General features: G+C 37.3%; 2 protein-coding genes across 2 annotated transcripts in view; one reads left to right on the forward strand and one right to left on the reverse strand.

The window, feature by feature from the left end:
• Positions 1 to 1,020: 1,020 nt before the first annotated feature.
• On the reverse strand, positions 1,021 to 13,945 carry LOC128627299 (uncharacterized). Its single transcript, XM_053664483.1, has 2 exons — positions 13,442 to 13,945; positions 1,021 to 1,069 (listed from the first exon to the last, which is right to left on the reverse strand). Exons 1-2 carry the CDS (start codon positions 13,943 to 13,945, stop codon positions 1,043 to 1,045), a joined length of 531 nt encoding a protein of 176 aa, XP_053520458.1. The 3' UTR covers positions 1,021 to 1,042.
• RASA1 (RAS p21 protein activator 1) overlaps positions 13,944 to 23,421 on the forward strand; it is a 120,932-nt gene continuing 111,454 nt past the window's right edge. Inside the window, exon 1 of the mRNA XM_037150115.2 lies at positions 13,944 to 14,464. Coding sequence (XP_037006010.1) covers positions 13,944 to 14,464 — 521 coding nt within the window. The remainder of the gene's footprint in view (positions 14,465 to 23,421) is intronic.

Here is a 23,421-nt window from a genome sequence, read left to right on the forward strand (position 1 = left end):
TCATCTCTTGCTAGAACTTCCTCCCTCATTGTTCGAAGGATCTTTACACAAAGTAATATATAAATAACTAGTATGTGTGTAAAATATTGCTCTTTTCATTGGGAATTTTTCAAACATACTTCAAAGGGTAACGATTAGGATGATAAACCTAGAAGTACTATCATTATCCAGCTTCAACAAGCATTCATGTTTTGTCAGTTTTATAATATTTTTTTCTCAAATTTGTTAGTAGAGATGCATATTATTTTAAAGGGGATCTTCCTGTAAACCCGGGTCCCTAGCCTAGATCATAACGTAAATGATTGTATTTTTGTCTCTATATAGAGAATCGTGATCCCTCCACAGGAAAGGGGATACATGAAGCATATTTCCTCTACAGAAAGAAGTGATTCCTTACTTATAAAAACAGAACATTTAACTACAAAAGGCCTCTACTTAACTTTCGAAAAGTGTGATGCCAGAAATGTCTTTTACATAAAAAAAAAAATTCCCAACGAAATTTTGAATCAATCATCATACTTCGCATTTATTTATTCAAGTTTCTCTTTTCCTCCTTGGCATTTTCACTTCACAATTGATGTTTGTGTGAGGTGGAAAAAGGAAGAAGTATTTCAAACAGGTTGTTTTGAGTTCCCATTATCCAAACTTTTAAATATAATAGAAGATTTCCCCAAATGTCAAAGATAATTGAAATATGAGAGTACTGATGTTACTTCCTCCTTTTAATATTTGCTCTGAGAGTCAAAGGTTTTTTAAAAGGATTATAAATGTGTAATGGCAAAAAAAGTAAAGTAAGGACAATAACTAAGTGCATGAATGGAGAAAGTTATATTTAGACAGAAAAAAATGTGGATGACTACTTCACTCCTTATACTAAAATAAATTCCAGATAAATTGAGGATTTACATACCATAAAAACTGAAGCCATGAAAGCACCAGAAGATAACTTGGGAGACTATCTCAAAATAGCTGTATAATGGAGAAGGTCTTTTTAACTATGACCCAAATCCAGACCCCAACTGGGTAGCATGGCCATGCTTAGTTACAAGGGTTGCTGGGGATTAAGTGTCTGCCAAAAGAGAAAAGGATTGTTAAAGATTGGCTTGGAGAAGTTAGAATTCATTGCTCAAAACTGGACACACTGTCATCCTGAACAAAATTAAGACTCAGTTAGCAAGGAAGAAGGTGGGAAAAAGTTTATGAATAAACAACTAACAAGATCTGCTATAAAGTCACTATGTCCTTTCCCTGCAGAATCTTTAAATCTTGTCATAGCATTGCCCAATTGGATCTTCACTTAACATTTTATTTTAATTACAAAAGTAAAAATAAATGCTAATATGTGAGAAATTAATCAACAATACAAATTATAAAATATTTGTTATGACACAATATAAAAGCTTTATAAATATTCATATTATTGTTATAAAAGCATATAATATAGGCTTAATTAAAAACATATTTACCTAGTCTATATAAAATAAAAGAAAACATTATTTTCAATTTATCGAAAGAGGAAAATTTCAAATTAATTTCAAAATAAAAATAATTACTATAAGGGACAGCAAATTGTTTTAGATAAAAATAAATCACAGATTTTTTACTCAAAACTTTTTTTCACATCAAATAAACAATATCATATGAAGTCTTTGTAGTTCCAAAATATAGAAAATAATAAGTATAATTATATAATCTTCCGATAATTATTTAATTAGGTAATTTATTCCTGTGATGTTATGATGATTGGTTTAGAAGAATACTTTAAAAAGCTAAGCATACTTATAATAAGAATATTATATAACCAGCATATTGTCTACAACCTCAATCAAAAAGTTCCAGGAAACAGTCATCAATAAAAAATGCATTTAAGAAACTTCAGGCCAAAATCATGTCATGGTTTTGCTAATGCCAAGTCATAAAACACTGGCTATTTTACTGAGGAAAGCACAATTTTAAACGAGTCAGGTTATGTGTGTAAGTCATAAATTTTTAAGTGACTAGAAAAATAATCTGGCACTGTGTCTTTCAACCTACTCTATTTGCTTTGATCTTTCAATAAAAAATCTTTGACATGCTTTCTAGTTGGTTCAAGCATTTCCAAAAATATAGAAATTTAATGGATATATTTTTACTGGCTAAGACATAAAAATATTTATAATAAGTAACAATATAATTTCAGAAACCCTCATCCCCTTTAGAATTTATTAATAAACAAGGAAATGTAGAATGGCAAAACTAAAAATATAAAATTTCTTCTTCTCAAGGACATTTCAGTTTTTGCTCTTAAGTCCTTCAACTCATTTGGATGAAGCCCACTCACATTATTGATGGTAATCTTTACTTACAGCCAACTGTTAACCACGTCTTCAAAATACCTTCATAGAAACACATAGATAGTATTTAATTAAATAACTGGGTAATGTAACTTAGCTAAATTGAAACATAAAATTAACCATCACAGATAGAAAAAGGTGGAAGAAATAGTTAATATATTGTTTTGTATAATGTGGATTTAAAATTTTTTTCTGAAAGCTTTAAATATTAAACTCAAACTAAAAGAATGCACTAGATTAAATACTATCTGTTTCATCAACACTGGGTAGACTCAATTTGATGAATATTCATAAGGAAAATATCTCATTAGTACTACTTGTAAAGTCAGTGTTTTTCCACAGTGGGATGTGACTTGCCAAGAATCCTAATCCTTCCCTCCCTCTCTCCCTTCCTTCCTTTCTTTCTTCCTTCCTTCCTTCTTTTGTTTTTCTATTCTTCTTTCCTTTCATAGAGATGTGTTGAGCAAGCACTTACTATGTGGGAAATACTGTCTTAGGTAAGCACAATATAGCAGTTAATATAGGCAGAAATCCTGCACTCATGAGGCTTATAATCTATTTATGGAGGTAGACAAGAAATAAGAATACAAAGCGGACAGCACTCCTCCCTCACTCCTCCTTCCCCTCTCTCTCTGAAATCTCTAAACATCTCCTCGGGTGAAGACAAAAAAATACCATAACTTCTGGCACAGAAAACCACTAAGAAGAAAAATCAAATTGTAAGTGGAGGCTTTTCATGGGTACAGTGGCTTTACAAGGATATGACATTTGAGCAAACTTCAATGAAGGAAGGAAGCCACGCAAAAAATACTTGTGTTGAAAAGTATTTTATGCCGAGGGAATTATAACTCAAAAGGCTCTGAGATAGTAGGACTCTTGGTATATTCAGGAAACAGCAAGACATTCAGTGTGACAGGACTATAGTAGAGGGGTGGAGATGTGTGGGAGGGCCTGAGGTTTATGAGAGAGGGAGAGGCCGAGTCAGGTAGGGCCTTCTAGATCATGGAAAGAAGTTCGAACTGTATTTTATGTGATAGGAGGATTTTAAAAAGGGATGTGCAGTGATTTGATTCACATTCTACATTCCTGCTTATGTGTGTAGAATGGACAAGAGGAGTAAAAGTAGAAGCACAAAGACTGCTAGAAGATGCTACTATAGAAGTCTGGGTAAGACGATGGTGGCTTGTGCTGGGGTGGTAGCAAATAATATTGAAATGCAGTCAAATACAGGATAGATGCTGAAGGAACACTGACAGGATGCACTCATGAATTAAATACGGGATGTGAGAAAAAGAGGAATCAATGATGTTACCCAGGGTTTTGGCCACTAGAGGACTAATGATACTATTAGGTACTTGGGGATACTGGGGGAGGAGCTTTTGTTGTAGTAAATTTAAGAGTTCTATTTTGGACATGAGATATTCAAAAGGAGGTGCCAAGGAACAGTTTGAGCTAAGAGGCTGGGTTGGAATTTTTTATTTTTTATTTTTTCCTAATATTTTATTTTTAATATATTTTATTGATTATGCCATTACAGTTCTATTTCCCCCCTTCATTCCCCTCCACCCTGCACACCCCTCCCCTACCATTCTCCCCCCCTTTAGTTCATGAACATGTGTCTCAAGTTCTTTAGATTCTATATTTCCCCTACTATTCTTGCCCTTCCCCTATTTTCTACCTACCATCTATGCTACTTATTTTCTGTACCTTCTCCCCCCTTCTCCTTCTCCCACTCCCGTTGCCAACCCTCCATGTGATCTTCATTTCTATGGTTTTTAAATTTAATTTAATTTTTATTGAATATATTGGAGTGTCATTGGTTAACAGAATTATATAGGTTTCATGTATACAATTCTACAGAGTACATTGTCTGTATAATGTATCATGTGTTTACTACCCCAAGTCTGGGGTTGAAGATATTAATTTGGGAGTCATCTGCATACATATACACTATTTAAAGTCATGGATCTAAATTAAGTTATTTTGAAAGAGCAGCAGATAATGAAGAAAGCCAAGGGTTCTCTCATAACATTTAGAACTTTGGAAAATGTCTTGGAATACTTATTAGTTATGTTCAATATAAATATGTTCAATTTGTATGTTCAATATAAATTTGAAACATGAATTAGGAGCAGTGTGAGGACGTTACCAGAAGCATATTTCTTCTCAGTAAATGGAACCTTCCTAACACTTATAGTTAATGCCTAATCTTATGAGCATTGATTCGTCAAAAATCTTCACATTTTCACCAAGTCACAGCCTTTCTAAAAAGGCCTTTTGAATTCAGTAGGACTTATACTGGATGAACTCCAATGTCCTTTTCAAGATGTAGGATTTATTGTTCATCCTTAAACGTTTTTCATGATGGACTTCTTCATTTAACAGTGTTCAGCCGCTGCCTATTTGCCTTGAGATAAAATTCAAACGTCTCTGATGAGGTTTTATTTATTTATTTTTAATACATATTTCTAGGTATTTATTTTTTAGAGAGAGGGGAAGGGAAGGAGAAAGAGAGAGAAACATCAATGTGTGGTTGCCTCTCACATGCCCGCCACTGGGGACCTGGCCTGCAACCCAGGCATGTGCCCTGACTGGGAATCAAACCAGTGACCCTTTGATTCACAGGCCCGAGCTCCGTCCACTGAGCCACACCAGCCAGGGCTCTGATGAGGTTTTAAAAACAGTACTTTGTACTTTATCTTCACCTTTCTTTCTGAATACAAATTTTCTGCTGTAGTAAGTCTGGCTTCTTCCTTCTCTACCACAGAAAACTGTTCATCATGTACTCTTACCTTATTGATCCCCTTGCCTGTATATCTAGTCCCTCTTCTTTCTCTATTAAAGGAATTAATAGAGAAAGTTAACAGAAGCTTTAAAAAAAAGAGCATTGTTCCAGGACAGAATTTACCTGACTCTTGAACTGCCATTTCAGTAATCTAACATGTTAATTCATGTTAATGCATGTTAACAATCAAATATTAAATGTTATATTGTAGTGTATTAGTAACCATTTCATAAGCGCATAATTCATCCTCTCATTCAACAGCACTGATTCATTTTAATAAATACAGTTGTTGAGCTCCTACTTTGTCCCATTATCTCATTATCTCAAATCCTTATGAAAACCTCCTAAATATAGGTAGTTGTTGAAGCTGTCAGCACACCACACCTATTTCCTTGTCACTTACCATTCCTGGTCCATGGCCACGGAACATTCCTTTTGACTATTTGCCTGTGAGCACATGGGACTTCTCAGAAGTGTAGGCAGGTAAAGAACCTAGGAGCAGCCTTCACAAAAGATGCAAAGAAGTTGGAGGATAAGTGCCCCCAGCTTCTTCTCTCCTCATGTAGGATAACTCTGAGACATGATTAACTGGGCTTTCCATAGTTCCCCCATGGAATTGAGCTCCCCACCCCTTACCTGCAGTGACTACCTATTTGATAACAGACCCTTGATTTGTTTCCTTCTCTGTCTCCCTTGCCCTGTCTGCAAAGGAGCTTCTTGGGATCACCACCAATTTACAATCCATTCAGGTCTTAGGGTTTGCTTCCGGGGGAACCCAACCTAAGTCAATAGGTATTTGTTATCCATACAGTTAACCTACGTGAAACTGAGACTCAGGGAGGTTAAGTAACTTCAGTTGAATAACAAATCTAGTAGTGGCAAAGGGAGGATTTAAATACAATCTGCCTGTTCCCACATCCCAGAGTTGGGGCTGATTTAGTCTTCATTATTATACTGCAACACTCCATGAATACTCAACAAAGACTCCATCAAGTGACTATAAAATCTTGACAAAAAGATTTCAATCCAGTTTAGTCTTTCTTTCCTTAATATAATCTATCTTAGTGTCAAATGCTGCATTTATTTACGTGGCTGGTTGGTTAAACCTCATTCTAAACTATATGCTCCATGAGGGCAAAACAAAGATCATACATTTTGGCTCATCGTTGTTTCACTGGCATTTGTAAGTAGAAGCAATTGTAAGTGGAAGCAAAGAAGTAGTGGATGCCACAAGGAAGCAGAAATCATGCTGTAGGGTGCAATGGAAATAGGGGTGGTTGGTACTGTGGGTAGAGTTAGAATCAATAGAAGCGGTAGCTGTGCTGAACAAAGAAACAGAACAAAGTAGTGACAAAGTACTTGAGTCATGCAAATGGTGCCGCCACTAAAGGAGACAATGACACAGTTCCCATTCTTCAGACATAACCACAAGCAGGCCTGTTAGCTGCTTCTGGATCCTGAACAATAAGATATTATGGTTTCCTATAAGACTAGACATTTTATTGTGGGACAGTTTTCTCATCCTATGTTAATTCCCCAGGAATTCTTATTATAAACCTTCAACACTTGAGCTGAGTTGTCTACCACTTTGGAACTCAAAAGCTTACAGAGCAGTCAATTGACAATAATACTGTCATATTTTTCAGAGTTGTGAAAGAAACAATGGACAAGAAAGCACTTTGACAGATTAAAATGTTCTACAAATTCAAGCCATGGCTTTTGGACCACTTTTAATAAAACAGTTTATCAAATTATTTCTTCAAATTCATGACATTTTTTCTTGAATATCTTCCATTTGGTTATCAATAAGGTATTTTATGTCCAATATATCATCACTTTTGCTTCTATTGTCCTCTATTATTTCGCTCAAAATACATGTTAAAAATGACAGAAAATATATTTAGAATCAAGCAATAAATAGATACTCACAGAAAATCACTCCCTCTGGTCAGCACTGCTCCTGTGATAATATATACTACTGGGAAATGATAAGTTCTCACCCCATTCACACCATGACTAACACTGAATGAAAGTCTTAGCCATTTGTGCTAAATAGCCTTAATAGATCATAGAGTAGGATACATTAAACATAAAATGTCTCTATTAGAGCTAATATAGTAACATTCCAAAGTACCTATATTTAAAGACCTTATTTATTTATTTTTAGACAGAGGGAAAGTGTGGGAGAAGCAGAGGGAGAGAAACATCAACGTGTGGTTTCCTCTCACGTGCCTTCTCCTGGGGACTCAGGCATGTGCCCTAGACTGGGAATCAAACCAGTGACCCTTTGGCTCACAGGCCGGGGCTCAATCCACTGAGCCACACCAGCCCGGCCCAAGGTACCTATAATTAACAGAAATAAGTTATTATCAGGGCCAAGCCCATATCCCCTTGACATACACCTGTTCTGGGCATGCAATGGCCCCTCACTGCAAACACCAGTAACTTTCTATCTGAGGGTTTTCTCTAGCCGTGGGAGCTGCCTGCACACAAGGCAGTGCAGAGGTACTTCGGGAGAAGATGCTTTTATAGCCCTCAGCCAATGACAAATGGGAGCTTGTAAATAAAACCAGTTTCTTTGTCCCTCAGGTGTGAAAATCCTCAGGTGGGTTCTGTGCTTTCTCCCCGAGCTCTGAAGTAGGATTGAGCCCCAGTCGCTCTTACCAATATCCTGCTCATTAACACATACTGTTTTGGCTTCCTTCCCTCCCCTATTGTCCTACTGAAATTTCCTGGGATCACATCCCCTCCAAAAATGACTTAACATTCAAGTCCTAGTTTGAGTCTGTTATTCTGGAAACTCAAACTAAGATACCTGGTCTGAAAACCATGGCTACCTTCTTAATAACTCCATGGAAAATGAAAAAGAAGAATGTAACATATAATGTATATTTTATGAAGATACACTTATATAATTAAAAATGTTTTCTTTTTAAATTTGAAATTATTCCCTTGCCTTTTCTTTTTCTCCCCTCCCTTCCTTTGTCTCAACCTCTGTTTCCCCCCTTTTCTAACTTTCTGCCTTGAGATGACCTTTCCTTATATAAAATTTAAAGTTGACAAATTCATAACAATTGTGTCTCAGTTTTTGCTGAAGTCTGGAAAATCCAAAATTTTGACAATTACTACTTTACTATGTGTTATATTTCACTGCTGTTTTAATAATTAGATAAAGAATGATGAGAAAGTTAAAAAATAAAAATGTGTTAAAACAACAAGCAAAGTTGAAATATTCTTCAAAGTAACATGGGTTGTGAAAAATTGTAATTAGAAATGTCTTAAAAAGGTAGTTTCAGTTAATTTTTAGTAATGTTATGTAAGTCACAATTTCTTCTGATATACTTAAAACTTTTATGTATTTCTAATTTTCTGAACTCAAGGCTTCATTTAACCCTTTCATTGTGTAGATATTTTGAAGACTATTAAAGAGGCTTGTGCATTAAAAGTGCTAACTGATTTTAGAGGTAAAGGGGTTACCAGGAGATGCTCAAGTAGAACTAGGAATGGGACGTGAGTCAGAGCCTCTCCAGGAGAACTGCGGTAAAGAGGTCAAAGGTTAGTTGGGTTTCATTACTCTGCTTCAGGTGAGGTTTCAATTGTTGCTGACATAATCAAAAAATGGGAATGAAATTATGAGAAAAATATGGATTGGGTCCTACTCACCCTGACCCCCCCATTTCTCCTGACCTAAAAGCATTGCACTTGCTTTTTTTCTTTTACTTCTACCATGGACCACTACCATTTAAAGACACCAAGGCATAGAAAGGAAACAGAAATGTCCCTGATAAGAGGAAAACAGTAGGCAAAGAAAAGCAGACTGGAAATAATGAAGGGAGAAAATTTCTAATAGAGACTAATGAAAAATTAGCAAAATAGAGACAAGAATAAAGATAAACTAAATCATTTTAAAAAGACATTTTTCTACTCTTTTTTCAAGAGAAGGCACATTTAGATCCAATTGCTTCAACCATATATAAGTTTAGATGTTCCAAGAGGACTCCTGATCATTTTTTTAAAATTTTATTTTACAGCCTCAGAGATTGGTACTATTTTTTATTTCTCCAAGGTGCTTATAATTTTCATAAATCTTATTTGGTTGTGATGCCACATACAGTAATCTCTGCAAAAGTATTTACTTTTTCATCAAATAATTTTCTTTTAACTTGTACTTCCTCAATCTTATTTTCTCAAAACATCTCTCTAATAAGGAAATCTGTGGTCTTGTGGGTTTAAGATGAGGTCAACAAATGCAGTAGGAATGTTAGGGGTTAGGAGTAAAGGCTTTCTTTCAAATTTGAGGGTCAATGAAACCTTCTGACACTATTTAGATTAGCTTAGAAGCCTATTTGTACAATTAAGTATGTACTACGGCATGAAACACAATTTGGGATTCTTCAATCACAGCTATAAGCGCTTTATCATTTCTTCATCAGTTTTCCCTTTAGAAGCTACTCATACATTTGATCTAAACACCTTGAGTGTCTCTAAAACTGAATTACTGACTCAGAATTACCTTTCACATACTGAGGTATCAAAATATTTCAGAATGCATTACATTCATATTTGGGTAGCCAATAAAATCAGAATGAATCAAATTCACATTTTTTAAATTAAATGTTCAAATTCTTTTTACCCACAAGTCTTTGTCCAGCATTTTTTATCATTTATTCTTCATTAAATACTACGTTTAATTCAATACCTGGAGTAACTTTCCTTAAAACGAAGATATTAAAGATTGTTTTACTAAAGGTAAAAGCTATTTTGAATTTTCCTTTTTTGTATAGTTCTGTTTTTAAGTACCTCCCTGTTTAATATTATCTGTGAATTTAATTAACAGACTGTTTACTTCCCTTTGTTAACTGATGTTATATAACACCACACCTAACACCAATTCCTGTAGAATCCCTGTAAGGCCTTTCTCCACATAGACATATCATAATTGTTTTTTAAAATTGTTCTTTAGTTTTTGACTCATGGAACTTTAGTATATCTATGTCAGGAAATTCAGGGGAGGAAAAAAGAAAAAACACAGAAGTACAAATTGAGGGTGAAATTAGCAGGATAAAAGAAAATATAAAGCTGTAAATAAGACAAGGACAGAAAATCAAGGTGAGTAGGAAAAGAAAAAAGGCAATAGACAAAAGTAAAGAAGGTAGAAATATTTAACGTTTCTGGAAAAAAAAGTCATTGAAAACAGAGTGATTTGAGATTAAGAAAGTATGTAAGGAAGAGTAAAAAATCAAAGCCTAGTTCTGTCAAATAAAAGAAGTAATTCGAAAGTATCTCATCAGAAATAAAGCGAAAAGGACAACATAACTGAAAGATTGAATATAAGGCATGAGTAATATCAGCATGATTTGCAAATAGACTTTTAGTGGTTCTTTCCTAACAGTTGAGCACTTCATGTCTGAAGATCTGAGTTGATCTATTCCAGTATTTGTTTAAAGGATGGAGAGTTGGTCAAAGCAGTTGGCAAGGTTGCCTAGTAGTGGGACAGGCAGTAAGAGAGACCACAGGTTGTATCTGCAATAGAGAATTGTAGTATTATATTATAATATTGTAAACACATGTACTAGAAAACAACATAACTCAGTATCAGTAATTATTGGTCTTGAATTGTCAAATAATTTTTTAAAAAGGGGAAGGGGTAATTCTGCAAATTAGAGTCATGAACCTGATTTGTAATCTCAGGCAGCATATAAAAGTATGAGCACTTAGAGAAGAGAGAGCAGTGATAACCAAGAGCTGCTGATAACCAGACAGTCCAGCCTCCTACATTCAAAGGTTGATAGTGCTAACTGGGGTGGGAGTGTTAGAAGTCCAGATGCTAACACACAATAGGTTTTCAAACACAGGTTACACGTAAATTCGTTGCCACTGGGTGAAACAAGTACTCTGATGATCTAACTTTGAGTATCTAAGTTAAAAAAAAAGTGTCTTCAGGTGGGCCACTGTAAAACATCATTATGCTCTTTAATATGGAATTACTTCATTCGTCACATTCTTATTTCCTAACCTCCTTTCCAATAGTGCAGAACTTAGTAAGCCAATATCTACATCTCTTCTTACCCACCTACTTAATGAATGTCATTAAATTGGCTTTCTTACCCATTTTTCTTTCTTTTTTAAAAAAGACTTTGTTTATTTGTTTTTAGAGAGAGGGGAGGGGAGGGAGAAAAGAGAGAGAGGAACATCAATGTGTGAAACACGATTGGTTGCCTCTTGCACACCCCCAACCAGGGGCCTGGCCTGGAATCCAAGTGTAAGCCATGACTGGGAATGGAACAGTTGACCTCTTGGTTTGCAGAATGGCAAATAATCCACTGAGCCACACCAGTCAGGGCCTCAATTTTTTATTTCAGAACCATTTATAGGTATTATATACCTCCTTCCTGATTAGCATACTATCGTATAGTAGTTCTTAAATGTGTAAAATTTAGGCTCATTAAAACATAGATTGCTACCTGGCTGGTGTAGCTCAGTGGATTGAGCACAGGCCTGTGAACCAGAAGATCGCGGTCTGATTCCCAGTCAGGGCACATGCCTGGGTTGCAGGCCAGTTCCCTCCCTGCAGGCTATTTCCCAGCAGGGGAAGTACTAGAGGCAACCATGCATTGATGTTTCTCTCCCTCTCTCCTTCCCCTCTAAAGATAAATAAATAAAATCTTAAAAATAAACACAGAGTGTTGCAGTTTCTAATTCAGAGGGTCTAGGATGGGGCCCAAAATTTGCATTTCTAATAAGGTCCTAAGATAATGTCATTGGTCCATCCTCATTTTCTCAAGTGGTAGGAGGCCTAAAAGGTAAACATAACGAAGGAGTCCTCAGAACTACTTTTTAAACAAGTTTGTCACTGATTTGGTAAATAGGCTTATGCAGATTTCTAAAGTAAAAGAGAATTTCACGCATGCACCTTGCTACCACTTTTAGTAATCTTTTGCTTTTTTTCTTAGCCCTCTATTATAGATCCTTCCTACCCCCCATGTGCTCCTGTGTTTGTTTGATCATCCTTATTAGAGAAAATATTGATCTCAAAGATCAAGATTTAATGTATTTAATGTGGGATTCTTTCTGGGAGAATTTAAAAGATAAGAACAATATATGAATCCATAAGGGCAAATTACCTATACTGTAATTTCAAACAAAAGGAATAACTCCCCCATCTATGCATATAATCGTTTTTCTATATTCCGTATAAAAAACAAAACAAAGCCCATCTTTTTGGCTATGTTAAGGGTGAGATTTCAATTTATTATATTTGAACCAATACATAACTGACATTTGTCATGTTGAGGGGGCTCTGTGTGTATGTAACATGTGTATTGTGGTGCATGACCTACTGTCTTTTTCACGTGAGGACCAAAATACATTGATTGAGGTCCTATGTGGCACTTCTCCTCTCCACATTTAATTAGTACCTACAGATTTGCAATAGCACAGGGGTGTGTGGGTGTGAGAGAGAGGGGGAGAGAGAGAGAGAGAGAGAAAGTTGGGGGGGATGTTGTGGTCGGTGAAGAAAACAATACGTATATAGTTGTAGAAATGACTCCACAACCATTATATCAAAATTCTCAACCTTCCCCATATGGCACCCCTTTATCTGTTCGTTTTCTTAAGTTTTAGAACCTAGTGTTTCATTTTATTTCTTTTAGTTTGTAACAGTCATATAGTGATTTATATTATGCAATGAAAACAATAGTACTGCCTCAACCTTCGAAGCAACCTGCAACCCCTCATCCCCTGGGCCTGGACCATTAGGTTTCTGCTCCGCCGAGTAAGGGTGTTTTTTTCTACCGGTCAGGAAGCAGGGCACTGGCATCGAGGCATCTTCCTTTCCTTTTTTCTCGTTCCTTCCTACCACTCCTACATCCCTTTTGGGCTCTTGGGTTTTCACAGCACCCGGCGGCAGCTTGCTTAGGTACCCAGTCCTCCCCTCCTCCCCCGCCCCACCGGCCCATCAAACAAAGCCCAGTGAAACAGTCGCGCGCTGCCGGCAACGTCGAAGGGAAAGGGGGCTTGCCACGCGCTGTAACCGGACCGGGACTGGTAGCGCGGCAACTTCCCGCGCGTCCCCGCCGCTTCTTTCCCTCCTGAGTTTTCCCTTTCCTCCCTCTAGGCCCAGCGCCTCCACCGCCCCCACCCGCGCTAGGAAAGCGCTTGCGCAGAAGCGCCTTCTCCCTCCTTCCCCGCCCTTCCTTCCCTCCGCTCCTCCTCCGGCGCCCCGCCTTCCTTTCTCTCCCGCAGATTTCACTGAGAGCTGCAGGTTGAGAGCAGTTCAGTAGATATCCCCACTACCCCGCCCCCCATCCTCTTTTCTCCTCACCCCTCCCATCTCCAGTCCGGTGGAGGATGAAGCGGCCGCTGTGGCCCCGGCTCCAGCAGCGGCACCCGCGGTGGTTGCGGTGGGGGTGGCCGGAACTGGGGTGGTGAGGAGCGGTGGCGGTGGCAGCAGCGGTGGCTGAAGGAGCGGTAGCTGCCCCAGCCGCTTCCCCTGTGCTTCCCTTCCTCTTTCGTGCAGCCAGGAAGTTTTTCGCTTCTGTGCATGTGTGTGCGTGAGTGTGGGTGTATAAGGTGAAGGTTTGGACGGCATTTGTGCAGGCGTTGGGTTTTTTGCCCACTTCGCTTCCCGTAACCCGGGCAGCTCGGGAGCCTGGGCTGCGGCCCGACGAGGGGGCGCGGCGGCGGGCTCTCTCCTTTTGTTGTTGTTTCCTCCGCCTGGGGAACTGAAGTGGGGACGCGCCTGGGTGGGGCGGCTCGGAGCCCCGGCCCGGTGGCCCCTGGGGCTCCCGGGCGAGCCGGGTAAGGCAGAGTAGAGCGGGTTCAACATGATGGCGGCCGAGGCCGGCAGTGAGGAGGGCGGCCCGGTCACCGCCGGGGCAGCAGGAGGCGGCGCAGCCACGGGCTCGAGTCCCTATCCGGCAGTGTGTCGGGTGAAGATACCCGCGGCCCTGCCTGTGGCAGCTGCCTCCTATACTGGGCTGTCGGAGGGCAGAGTGACCGGGACTCTGGATGGCGGAGCCGCTTTGGGGTCGGGATTTCTGGGAGCCGGCTCTGTGGCGGGGGCACTGGGGGGAGCCGGACTGTCAGGGGGAGGTGCTGCTGCTGGCGGGGCTGCTGCTGCGGCCGTCGCGGGATCTGGCGGGGAGATGGCTCTCACCAAAGGGACCAACTCGTTACCGGCTGAGACCTTCGGGGCAGGAGGCGGATTCCCTCCTTTACCGCCACCTCCCCAACTGCCCCCTTTGGGCACGGGCCTGGGAACAGTGGACGAAGGTGATTCTCTGGATGGACCAGAATACGAGGAAGAAGAGGTGGCCATCCCGCTGACCGCTCCTCCAACAAACCAGTAAGTTAGACCTCTGTTCAGGCACTGGGGAAGCTGGCTTCTGGAAAGAAGTGGGAAAATATATATATTCATTCTGTCAGTTGTGATTTGTTCTGAAAAGTTTTGAAGCTTCAGGTCCCACGCGAAGGGATTTAATTCAACCACTTATCTTCCTTACAGGCAGACTCCTTGCCGTCTTTGTATATTTATTGCTCCTTTGGGAAGATATAAAGTTTTTAAGATGGGAAGCATGGGAAAATGTGTGTCAGGTGAGAACCGGATATGGTTCTGCCCCTTCCAAATTGAGGTGGCTTCCTGGGAATCAGCTGAGCTTGCAGCTACCTAGGTAGTTGTAGTCTGTTGTATAGTATTAACTTATTTGTGTTTCCAGTTGAAGCTCGATGGTTAGTGAAAAGCTTTGAATATAAGTGTTTAAACAAGTATTGTGCTGATATCATTTGAAATATGCCTTGGTCGGAATGTATTGTTTTTTTGCACTGCAAATCCAAACTTCAGCCTCTTGAAAGCCTAGCGATGCAAAAAAGTCTTTGGATCACTTATGAAAGAAAACGTGGGTCAGCGAGAAAGCAAAGGAGTTCTTTGACTTACATCCAATAGTGTCTGTAACTTGTGCCTTAGAATTTTTGTTTATTAATATTAGTAGTGCGATTCTTTACAGTTGAGACTTTGTAAGTAAGAATATTGAAGTAAAACAAAATTAAGATCGTGCTTCCCTTCAATACTTTTTGTTGGTGGCCAATATAGTATTCTATTTCTAAATTAATTTTGACAGTCTACTGCAAAATATATAGAACAAATAACTTTTTTATATACGGTTAGTACCTCCCTTTTACTTGTTCTATTCATAAGTGAACTTAGGTATGTATTTGTATATAAATGTGGACCTTGATGAGAGGAATCCGTTGATGGGGAGTGTTGTAGTAGGCAAAATTCGTTTTATAGGTCTCTCACATCTATCCTAATTGACCTTTAGAATTTGACAATTTTGGTATCAGAGGAAAAAAGATTTGGTTCATATGTTGAAATTTGAAAATATTTTTTACTTTTGGGGGGGCTTTTTGGAGGATTTAGAAAGGAATGAAAAAACAAATTAGGAAAAGATTCTGTAATATTAACCCATTTTTGACTTATGTGTACATCTTTTGATATTCAGGTGGAATTATGTCAGCCATGGTGTAGGGGTGTTGTATTCCTTTTGTATTGTTTAATAGAGGTTTTTTGGGGTCTAATTTTATTCCAACTTATGTCTATTGCAGTCTTTTCTGAAGGCGTTATGGGAGTGATAAAAATTCTAATTTTATACACTGTTTACACTTCCTTAAGCCTCACTGCAAAAAATCAGTTAAATATAAAATTCTCATACATTTTAAATTTTAAAAAAATTTTATTTACAAAATAAATTAAGAATTTGTTTTCTACAGCAGTTTTAGGTTCACAGCAACATTGAGCAGAAAATACAGAGCCTTTCTATTAAATGTTTTAATAATAAACATGAATGATTACATAGGAAAAATTGTTAGGAAGCCACTGTGTAAGGTTTTTATTATTATATGTATTTGAAAGTAAAAGTATTTGTGTGGCTATGCATATGAGAGTTGTTTTATTTCTAAAAAGTTTCCTCCATTTCTACTGTTTTTTAAATTTGCCACTGAGAAATACAGATTTCCCTTTTTTCTTTATCTTAGATATCATCCCAGAGTCACTGGAGGCATTACAGTGTAGTGGTTAAGCGTGCAAATTCTGAAGTTAGACAAGATTTGGGTTGGAATCCTGACTGTACTGCTTACTAGCTGTGTGATCTTGGAAAGGTCAGTTTCCCCAACTGTAAAATGGGGATACTAATGGTACTTTCATATAATCGTTCTTAACGTTTAACGAGAACCCTGAACATATTCAGTACAGTGCCTGGCACATACTGAATGTTCAACAAATAAATGGTATCCTAAAATAACAATAGTACAATTTTTTTTCTTTATGTTGTCTACTAATTCTGTTCGTTTAGGGACTCCCTTACTAATAGCTATTTCAGAGAATGTTTGAACTCCAAAGGCCTTTCTACAATGGTTAATTATATTAAAAATTTTAACTTCATAAAGGCTTCCATCAAGTTAAGCAAGTTTAGAGATGAAATTTATGTTTTCAATATATTTAATTTTTAAATGAAAGAAAAATGCCTTAATGACTTGGTTAAATAATGTTAAATCTTTCACAAAAGTATTAAAGAAATATTTTTGGAATATATTGATATTTGATTACTAGTGACTAATCATCTTACTTATTGATAATATGATTTGGAAGTTCAGGTCACATGATAAGAGAGAGGTTCAGATCATAGGATTGAGACCACAGTGGTTTGTTAGACAAGGGTTCCCTGGTCAAGAGTTTAATCTTGTATCCAGCTAGTTTGGTGCTGTTGGTCACAAGAGAGTCAAGTGACAATATGTAGATCTACCAGTGCAAATATACTAATGCTATTAGCATTTTGTATCTATTTTCTCTGTGCAAGGTGAATTATTAATCTCATGTTCATTATTGCACATTTTCATTAGTTTGGTGAAGGCCAGAAAAATTTGCATAATTTTAGCTATAACATTTATTTGAATATTTTCTTCAAGTTTTGAGGGAAAAAATATTTAAAAAATTCTTCCCATTTATTTTTATGTTACAGAAGATTCTGTACCTAAACTGCTAACAAATTTCTCAAGAGAGAAAAAGGTTAAATTAAAGGAGTTTGTCACTGTTACTCCCTGTAATTTTATGGAGCTGCTTCTCATGGTCTTGTTCTTTCTTTCTTCCTTCTCCAGAGGTGAGGGGCAACAGTAAAGGAGTATTGTTCTCTTAGTCCACCTTCAATTATATACATACACACACATGCACACACACATTTAACTATGAGCCTGCAGTAGCAAGAGGTTCTTGGGCTGAATCCAACCCACAGAAAAATATTGCTTGCTCTTAATATTAGTTGCTACCATTTAAAATTTGGAAGACTTCACCTCAAGAAGTCTTAATTTCCAGTATTGCTTGAGAAATCACAGGTTGCTGTTCTTCCTTGAGAGTACATTGCTAGAGCTGAGTGAAGGTTGTCCCTTTGAGGTGGGTTCTGAGTTCTCCATTTCATTGTAATTGCCACCAGGCCTTCTTTGCCTTTGATATTATTTGCCTAGCATCTGGCCTAGATCTTATCCTGTACCTAATATTCAGGCTTCCTAGGCCAGAAATTGAAGGAAGAAGTAAAGAATATAAATAATATTATTTTTCCTCTTAAAAATTGTTTTACTGTATCTACAACAATGAAATCATTTTTAATTAAGTCAAATAATTATTAAACTTAATGTTAAGACGTAGTATTCATTAACTTTGTCACTGATTGCATTATAACTATGGCTGAATCATTATTTCTTTTTTTTTTTTTTTTTTTTTTTTTAATATTTATTTATTTATTTATCTTTAGAGGGGAAGGAGAGAGGGAGAGAAACATCAATGTATGGTTGCCTCTAGTGCGTCCCCTGCTGGGAACTGTCCTGCAGGGAACTCGCTTGCAACCCAGGCAATGTGCCCTGACTGGGAATTGAACCGCGATCCTCTGGTTCGCAGGCCCATGCTCAATCCACTGAGCTACACCAGCCAGGGCTCCTGAATCATTATTTCTTAATAACAGTGGGGGTGTGAATTGCAAAGATTAGTTAGGGACAGAGTGGTTGCTGACCAGGACCCAGATTTTGTACCATAAATGTAGTAGAGCAACATAGTAGGTACTTAATTTAAGGGATTTCAACAATGAGTAAGATGCCTCTTTTCTCAGTGAGTCTCTTCTCAGAGTTGTAGATCTAGTAGGAAGTTAAGTCAACCAATTATTATGATTCAGGCTAGATAAGGATAACTATCATAAGTGAAGTATGAGCAAAGGGTCATGGGGGTTAAAAGAATAAGAAATTTATATAAATAGGATCAGTAAAGCCTGAGGAAAAGTAGCAGGTAAATTTTTCTTGCTGCTTAATTTACGTGTATTTTCTGATCATGAGGTTATTGGTTCCTATGTCCTTTGCCTAATGACTTTATCAGGTAAAAAAAAAAAAGCATAAATTAAATGAGTATAAACTTTTGACTGTAGCGAAGCATCTTTCTTACTGAACTCTTAATTATTTACCTGTGGTCTGGAGGGAGATTGAAGGAGGTGCTTATAGTAACTAAGAATACAGAGCACAGCCAAAGGTGAGAATTGGTTTGGATCACTGACACCTAGATAAACATTATTGACAGATGAAAAAGAAAAAGGACAATAGTACATTAGAAAGAAGAAAGGGAAAATAATAGGGAAGGGTGAGAGAGAGAGAACAGAGAGGTTGGGGGGTAGGAGGGGTGAGGGAGGTGGGGAGAAAAGTGAGGAGAGGGGAGAGAGGGAGAAATATGTCTGGCTACCCACCAGCTGCTCCAGCCAGCCCAGCTGAGACACCAGACTTATGAGTTAAGAAGCCACCTCCTATGTTCCACTTGTCATCTGTTGGCTATAATATTCAAGATGGCTTCTTAACTCATACGTTTGGTGCCTCAGCTGGAATTGCTGCAACAGCTGGTAGATAGCTGGGCTTAACTCTCTCTACTGCCCCTCCCACCCTTCCCCACCTTTTCCCACCTTTTCCCACAGTCCCTCCCTGTAGCCTCTCTCCTTCATTAGCTTGAGCTTCTTCACAACATGGCAGCTGGGTTCCACAAGGGAACATTACGAGAAGACAAGCTTCTCTGTGTCAGCATTCTCAAGCCTTTGTGTTATTAATGTGTGCTAAAATTCCAGTGGCCAGTGCTAATGACATGACCCATTCCACATTCTTTGAATACGCAAGGCCATTAATACTGGCAAATTTCTTGGGGGCATAAAAGTTAGAGCCTACCCATGTATTCGTTTACCTGCAATATCAGATAATCCTAGAATGCTAGTGGTAAGGGAGGAGGTGGGATTAAAGGACAAGTACTTACAAGTTCTTCCCTTAGGCTCAGCATGGTAAGTTGTCTTTTGTTTTATTTATTTTTTAAAGATTTTATTATTTTTAGACAGAGGGGAAGGGAGGTAGAAAGAGAAGAGAAACATAGATTGGTTGCTTCTTACATGGCCTGGACCAGGAACTGAACCTGCAACCCAGGCATGTGCCCTGACCAGAATTGAACTTTCAACCTTTCATTTTGTGGGATGATGCCCAACCAACTGATCCACACTGGTTATGGCAGTAAATTGTCTTTTATTAAATGATTCAGATATCTCCACAATAGATTTTGCTTCTTACCACCATTATCTCAATTTTAAACCAAAAAAAAAAATTAGGTATGGATGTTGGTTATGGATCATTGTCTGAATATACAAGTGAATGGAGGGTAGGTGTGTTACCTTGAAATTATGTGCAGTACATTTCATTTATGGGCTAAATTAAAAATAGTTGTCAGATACAATATACTTCTCCATATGTCTGATCACATCTTAGTAGGATTTGGGTGTTTCAGTGATTATGTTATTTTTGTGAGTAAAATAATGAACATTATAGGAGACAAAAAGAAATATAAAATAATATACACTGAGGCATTAATGATAGAGAAATAAGGTGATAAATTGATCTATAGACACCTACTGATGTTTCTCAAATGAGAGGATAGCTGTTGAAGAGATGAAAGTATATGAAAGAATAATAATTAAATTTCATACCATAATCCTTTGTTACTGATGAATTGTAGAAAGTTTGATTAGTTTTTGTAGCATTCGTGTTTGATAGTAAAATCATAAGAGTGGTGTGGGTAGATGCATAGTTTTGTAGTGATAGACAACTCTCACTGTCTAGGTACAGAAGCAGACTCCGGTGGAGTGGCTCACTTAATTAAAATCACATAGCTAGATAGTGGTAGAACCGGGACAGAATTGGTGTCCCTAATATTTCAGATATGTTTAATATTTTTGAATAATATTTATAGTTAATTTGGGGGTGGGTGGAAAAGCAGAGGCCCAGTGTTAATTAACTTCCTTATTATTTACTATATGCTAGGTAATTTACATAGATAATCTCATTTAATTCTCACAACTATTTAGTGCAAATAGATAATACATTTTTATTGAGAACATTTAAATGATAGAACTGGAATTCAAATGCAAAAACTGTACTTTTTCTTTTGCCTTGCCCCCTTCTAGTACATGTAATACACACACACACACATACACATATATATGAGCACCCATACAAAACTAAATATGCTTCAGTCACTGGAGGTTGTGGAATGAAATGTGTTTCTTCTCCTCTGTTCCTCCAAGAATTCATATGATGAAGCCTAACCTCTAGTGTGGCTATATATGGAAACAAGGCCTTTAAGGAGGTAATTAAGGTTAAATGAGGCGGTATGGGTGGGTCTGTAATCCAATAGAACTGTTGTTCCCTTAAGGAGAGGAAGAGATAGCAGGAGTGCATGAGCACAGAGAAAAGGCCTTGTTAGTTCCCAGTGAGAAGGTAGCAATCAAAAAGCCAAGGAGAGATACCTCACTAGAAACTAGTTCTCCTGGCGTCTTGATCTTGAACTTAGCCTCCAGAACTGTGAGAGAGAAAAAAATTCTGTTATTTAAGACACCCACTTTATGGTATTTTCTTATAGTAGCCCAAGCTGACTGGTAGGTTGGTTAACCCTGCATTTTTAAAAATGGCTGCAGATGATTTTGGAGCAGATTAAGTGTATGTACATCAACTGCTTGAGAAACAGGGTCCTCATTCTTCTATATCCTATCACCATAGGAAGGAAAAACTTCAATCCTTATACATCACCTTCTTTCTTTATGAATTAGTGACTTATATCTCCTTTTTTGGCTACGTCGGTTTTGAAAGATGTAAAACATTTAAATGCATGCCCGATCATTATAGTGTAAAAGATTCTGTGCATGGCATGGGTGGTAGCCATGGAAGATCTTATAGGTGTGACATTACTCCAGGAAATTTTCTGTATTCATTATTGTAACATTCAATGTTACTTTTAAATTCTCTTTTTCTTATATATATCTTATGCTAAGGGAATTGCCCCTCAACTCTTTTAAGTCTTTTTTTTTTCTTTGTAGAAATAATCCACTAGACTGGTTTCACAGTTAAGAAATTATGTAACAATAAAACCATCTCTCTCCTCTGTCCATGTTTACTTAAATATTGATTTTTCTCTTAAGTATTTTAAACTTCTTATTTTGAGGTAATTGTAGATTTCCATTCAGTTGCAAGAAAAAACAGATGTATCCTCCCATTTTTTCTCAATTGTAACATCTGATATCATAACCAGGAAATTGACATTAATAAAATTCACTTATTCAGATTTCATCAGTTCTATATACACTTGTGTGTGTGTGTTTGCACATTTAGCTGAATTCAGTTTTATCATGTATAGATTTGTGTAATCATCACCATAGTAAAGATACAGAACACTTGCATCATCACCACGATCCTTTGGGCTGCCTTGTTATAACCAAACTTAACTCCCTTATCTACTGCCTCCATCTCTAACCCCTGGCAACCACTAATTTGTTCTTCATTTTGTCATTTCAAAATGGTTATATAAATGTAATCATATAGTATGTAAGCTTTTGGGATTTGGATTTGTTATCCAGCATAATTCCTCTCAAGATTCATTCGATTTGTTGCATGTATCGTACTTTGTTCATTTTTGTTGCTGAGTAGTATTCCATGGTATGAATGCACTACTGCTTAGTTTAACCATTCACCCACTGAGGAGAATATTTTATTTATTTCCAGTTTTGGCTATTTTGAAAATAATCCTGTTATCAACATTTATGCTTATGATCATAAGTTTTCATTTTTATCAGATAAATGCTGAAGAATGCAGTTGCTGAATAGCATGGTAATTGAATGTTTCGCTTTATAGGAAACTACTAATGTGGTCTCTAGAGTGTCTGCATCCTTTTACACTATCACCATCAATATATGAGTGATCCTAATTCTCTGTATCCACATTAGCATTTGATATTGTCACCATTTTTTATTTTAGCTATTCTCATAGATGTCTAGTGATATCTGATTGTTCTTTTAATTTGCATTTCCCTAATGTCTGATGATCCTGAAAATTTTTTCGGGTACAAATTTGTTTGCTATCTGTATATTCTTTTTGGCAGAGTGTCTGTTTATCTCTGTTGCCCCTTTTCCAATAGGATATTTTTTTTATTGTTGAGTTTTGAGAGTTCTTTATGTGTTCTAAAATTCTTTTTTTTTTTTTGTGGTATGCACATATTTTTCCCATTCTGTAGCTTGTCTTTTTCTCTTAATAGAGCAACAGTTTTTAATTTTGAAGATGCTTAATTTATATTTTCTTTTGTAGGTTGTGCTTTTAGAGACAAGTCTAAGAACTCTTTGTCTAGCCTATGTCTCGAAGATGTTCTACTATGACTGTTAAAAAGTTTTGTAATTTTATGCTTTACAGTTAAGTCCACGATCCATTTTTATTTCATTTTCATAAAAGATGTGAAGTTAAAATTGAGGTTCATGTTTTTGCCTATAGATTATCCAATTGCTCCAGCAACATTTGTTGAAAAGGTGACTATCCTCCTACCTATTACTTTTGTATTTTTGTAAAAAATCATTTGGACGTATATGTGTGGATTTACTTTTGGGTTCTCTGTTTTGGTGCATTCATCTATGTGTCTTCATCTGCTAATACTACACTCTCGGTTAGTGTAGCTGTGTAGTAAGCCTTAATTTGGGTAGGCCGAGTCCTCTCACTTTTTAGTAAATTTTCAGCTATTTTAAGACTTGTGCCTTTACATGTAAATTTTAGAACAAGCTTGTCCATGTTCATAAAAACTTTGCTGACGTTTTCATCAGATTATATGAAACCTATAGATCAGTTTGGGGAGAATTGACATCTTTACTATATTGACATTGTATGTATCTACATTTATTTAGGTCCTCTCTGATTTCTTTATTCAGCATTTT

The sequence above is a fragment of the Artibeus jamaicensis genome, unplaced genomic scaffold, assembly GCF_021234435.1.
Source record: "Artibeus jamaicensis isolate MK-2021 breed Jamaican fruit bat unplaced genomic scaffold, CSHL_Jam_final contig_373, whole genome shotgun sequence".
Lineage (NCBI taxonomy): Eukaryota > Metazoa > Chordata > Mammalia > Chiroptera > Phyllostomidae > Artibeus > Artibeus jamaicensis.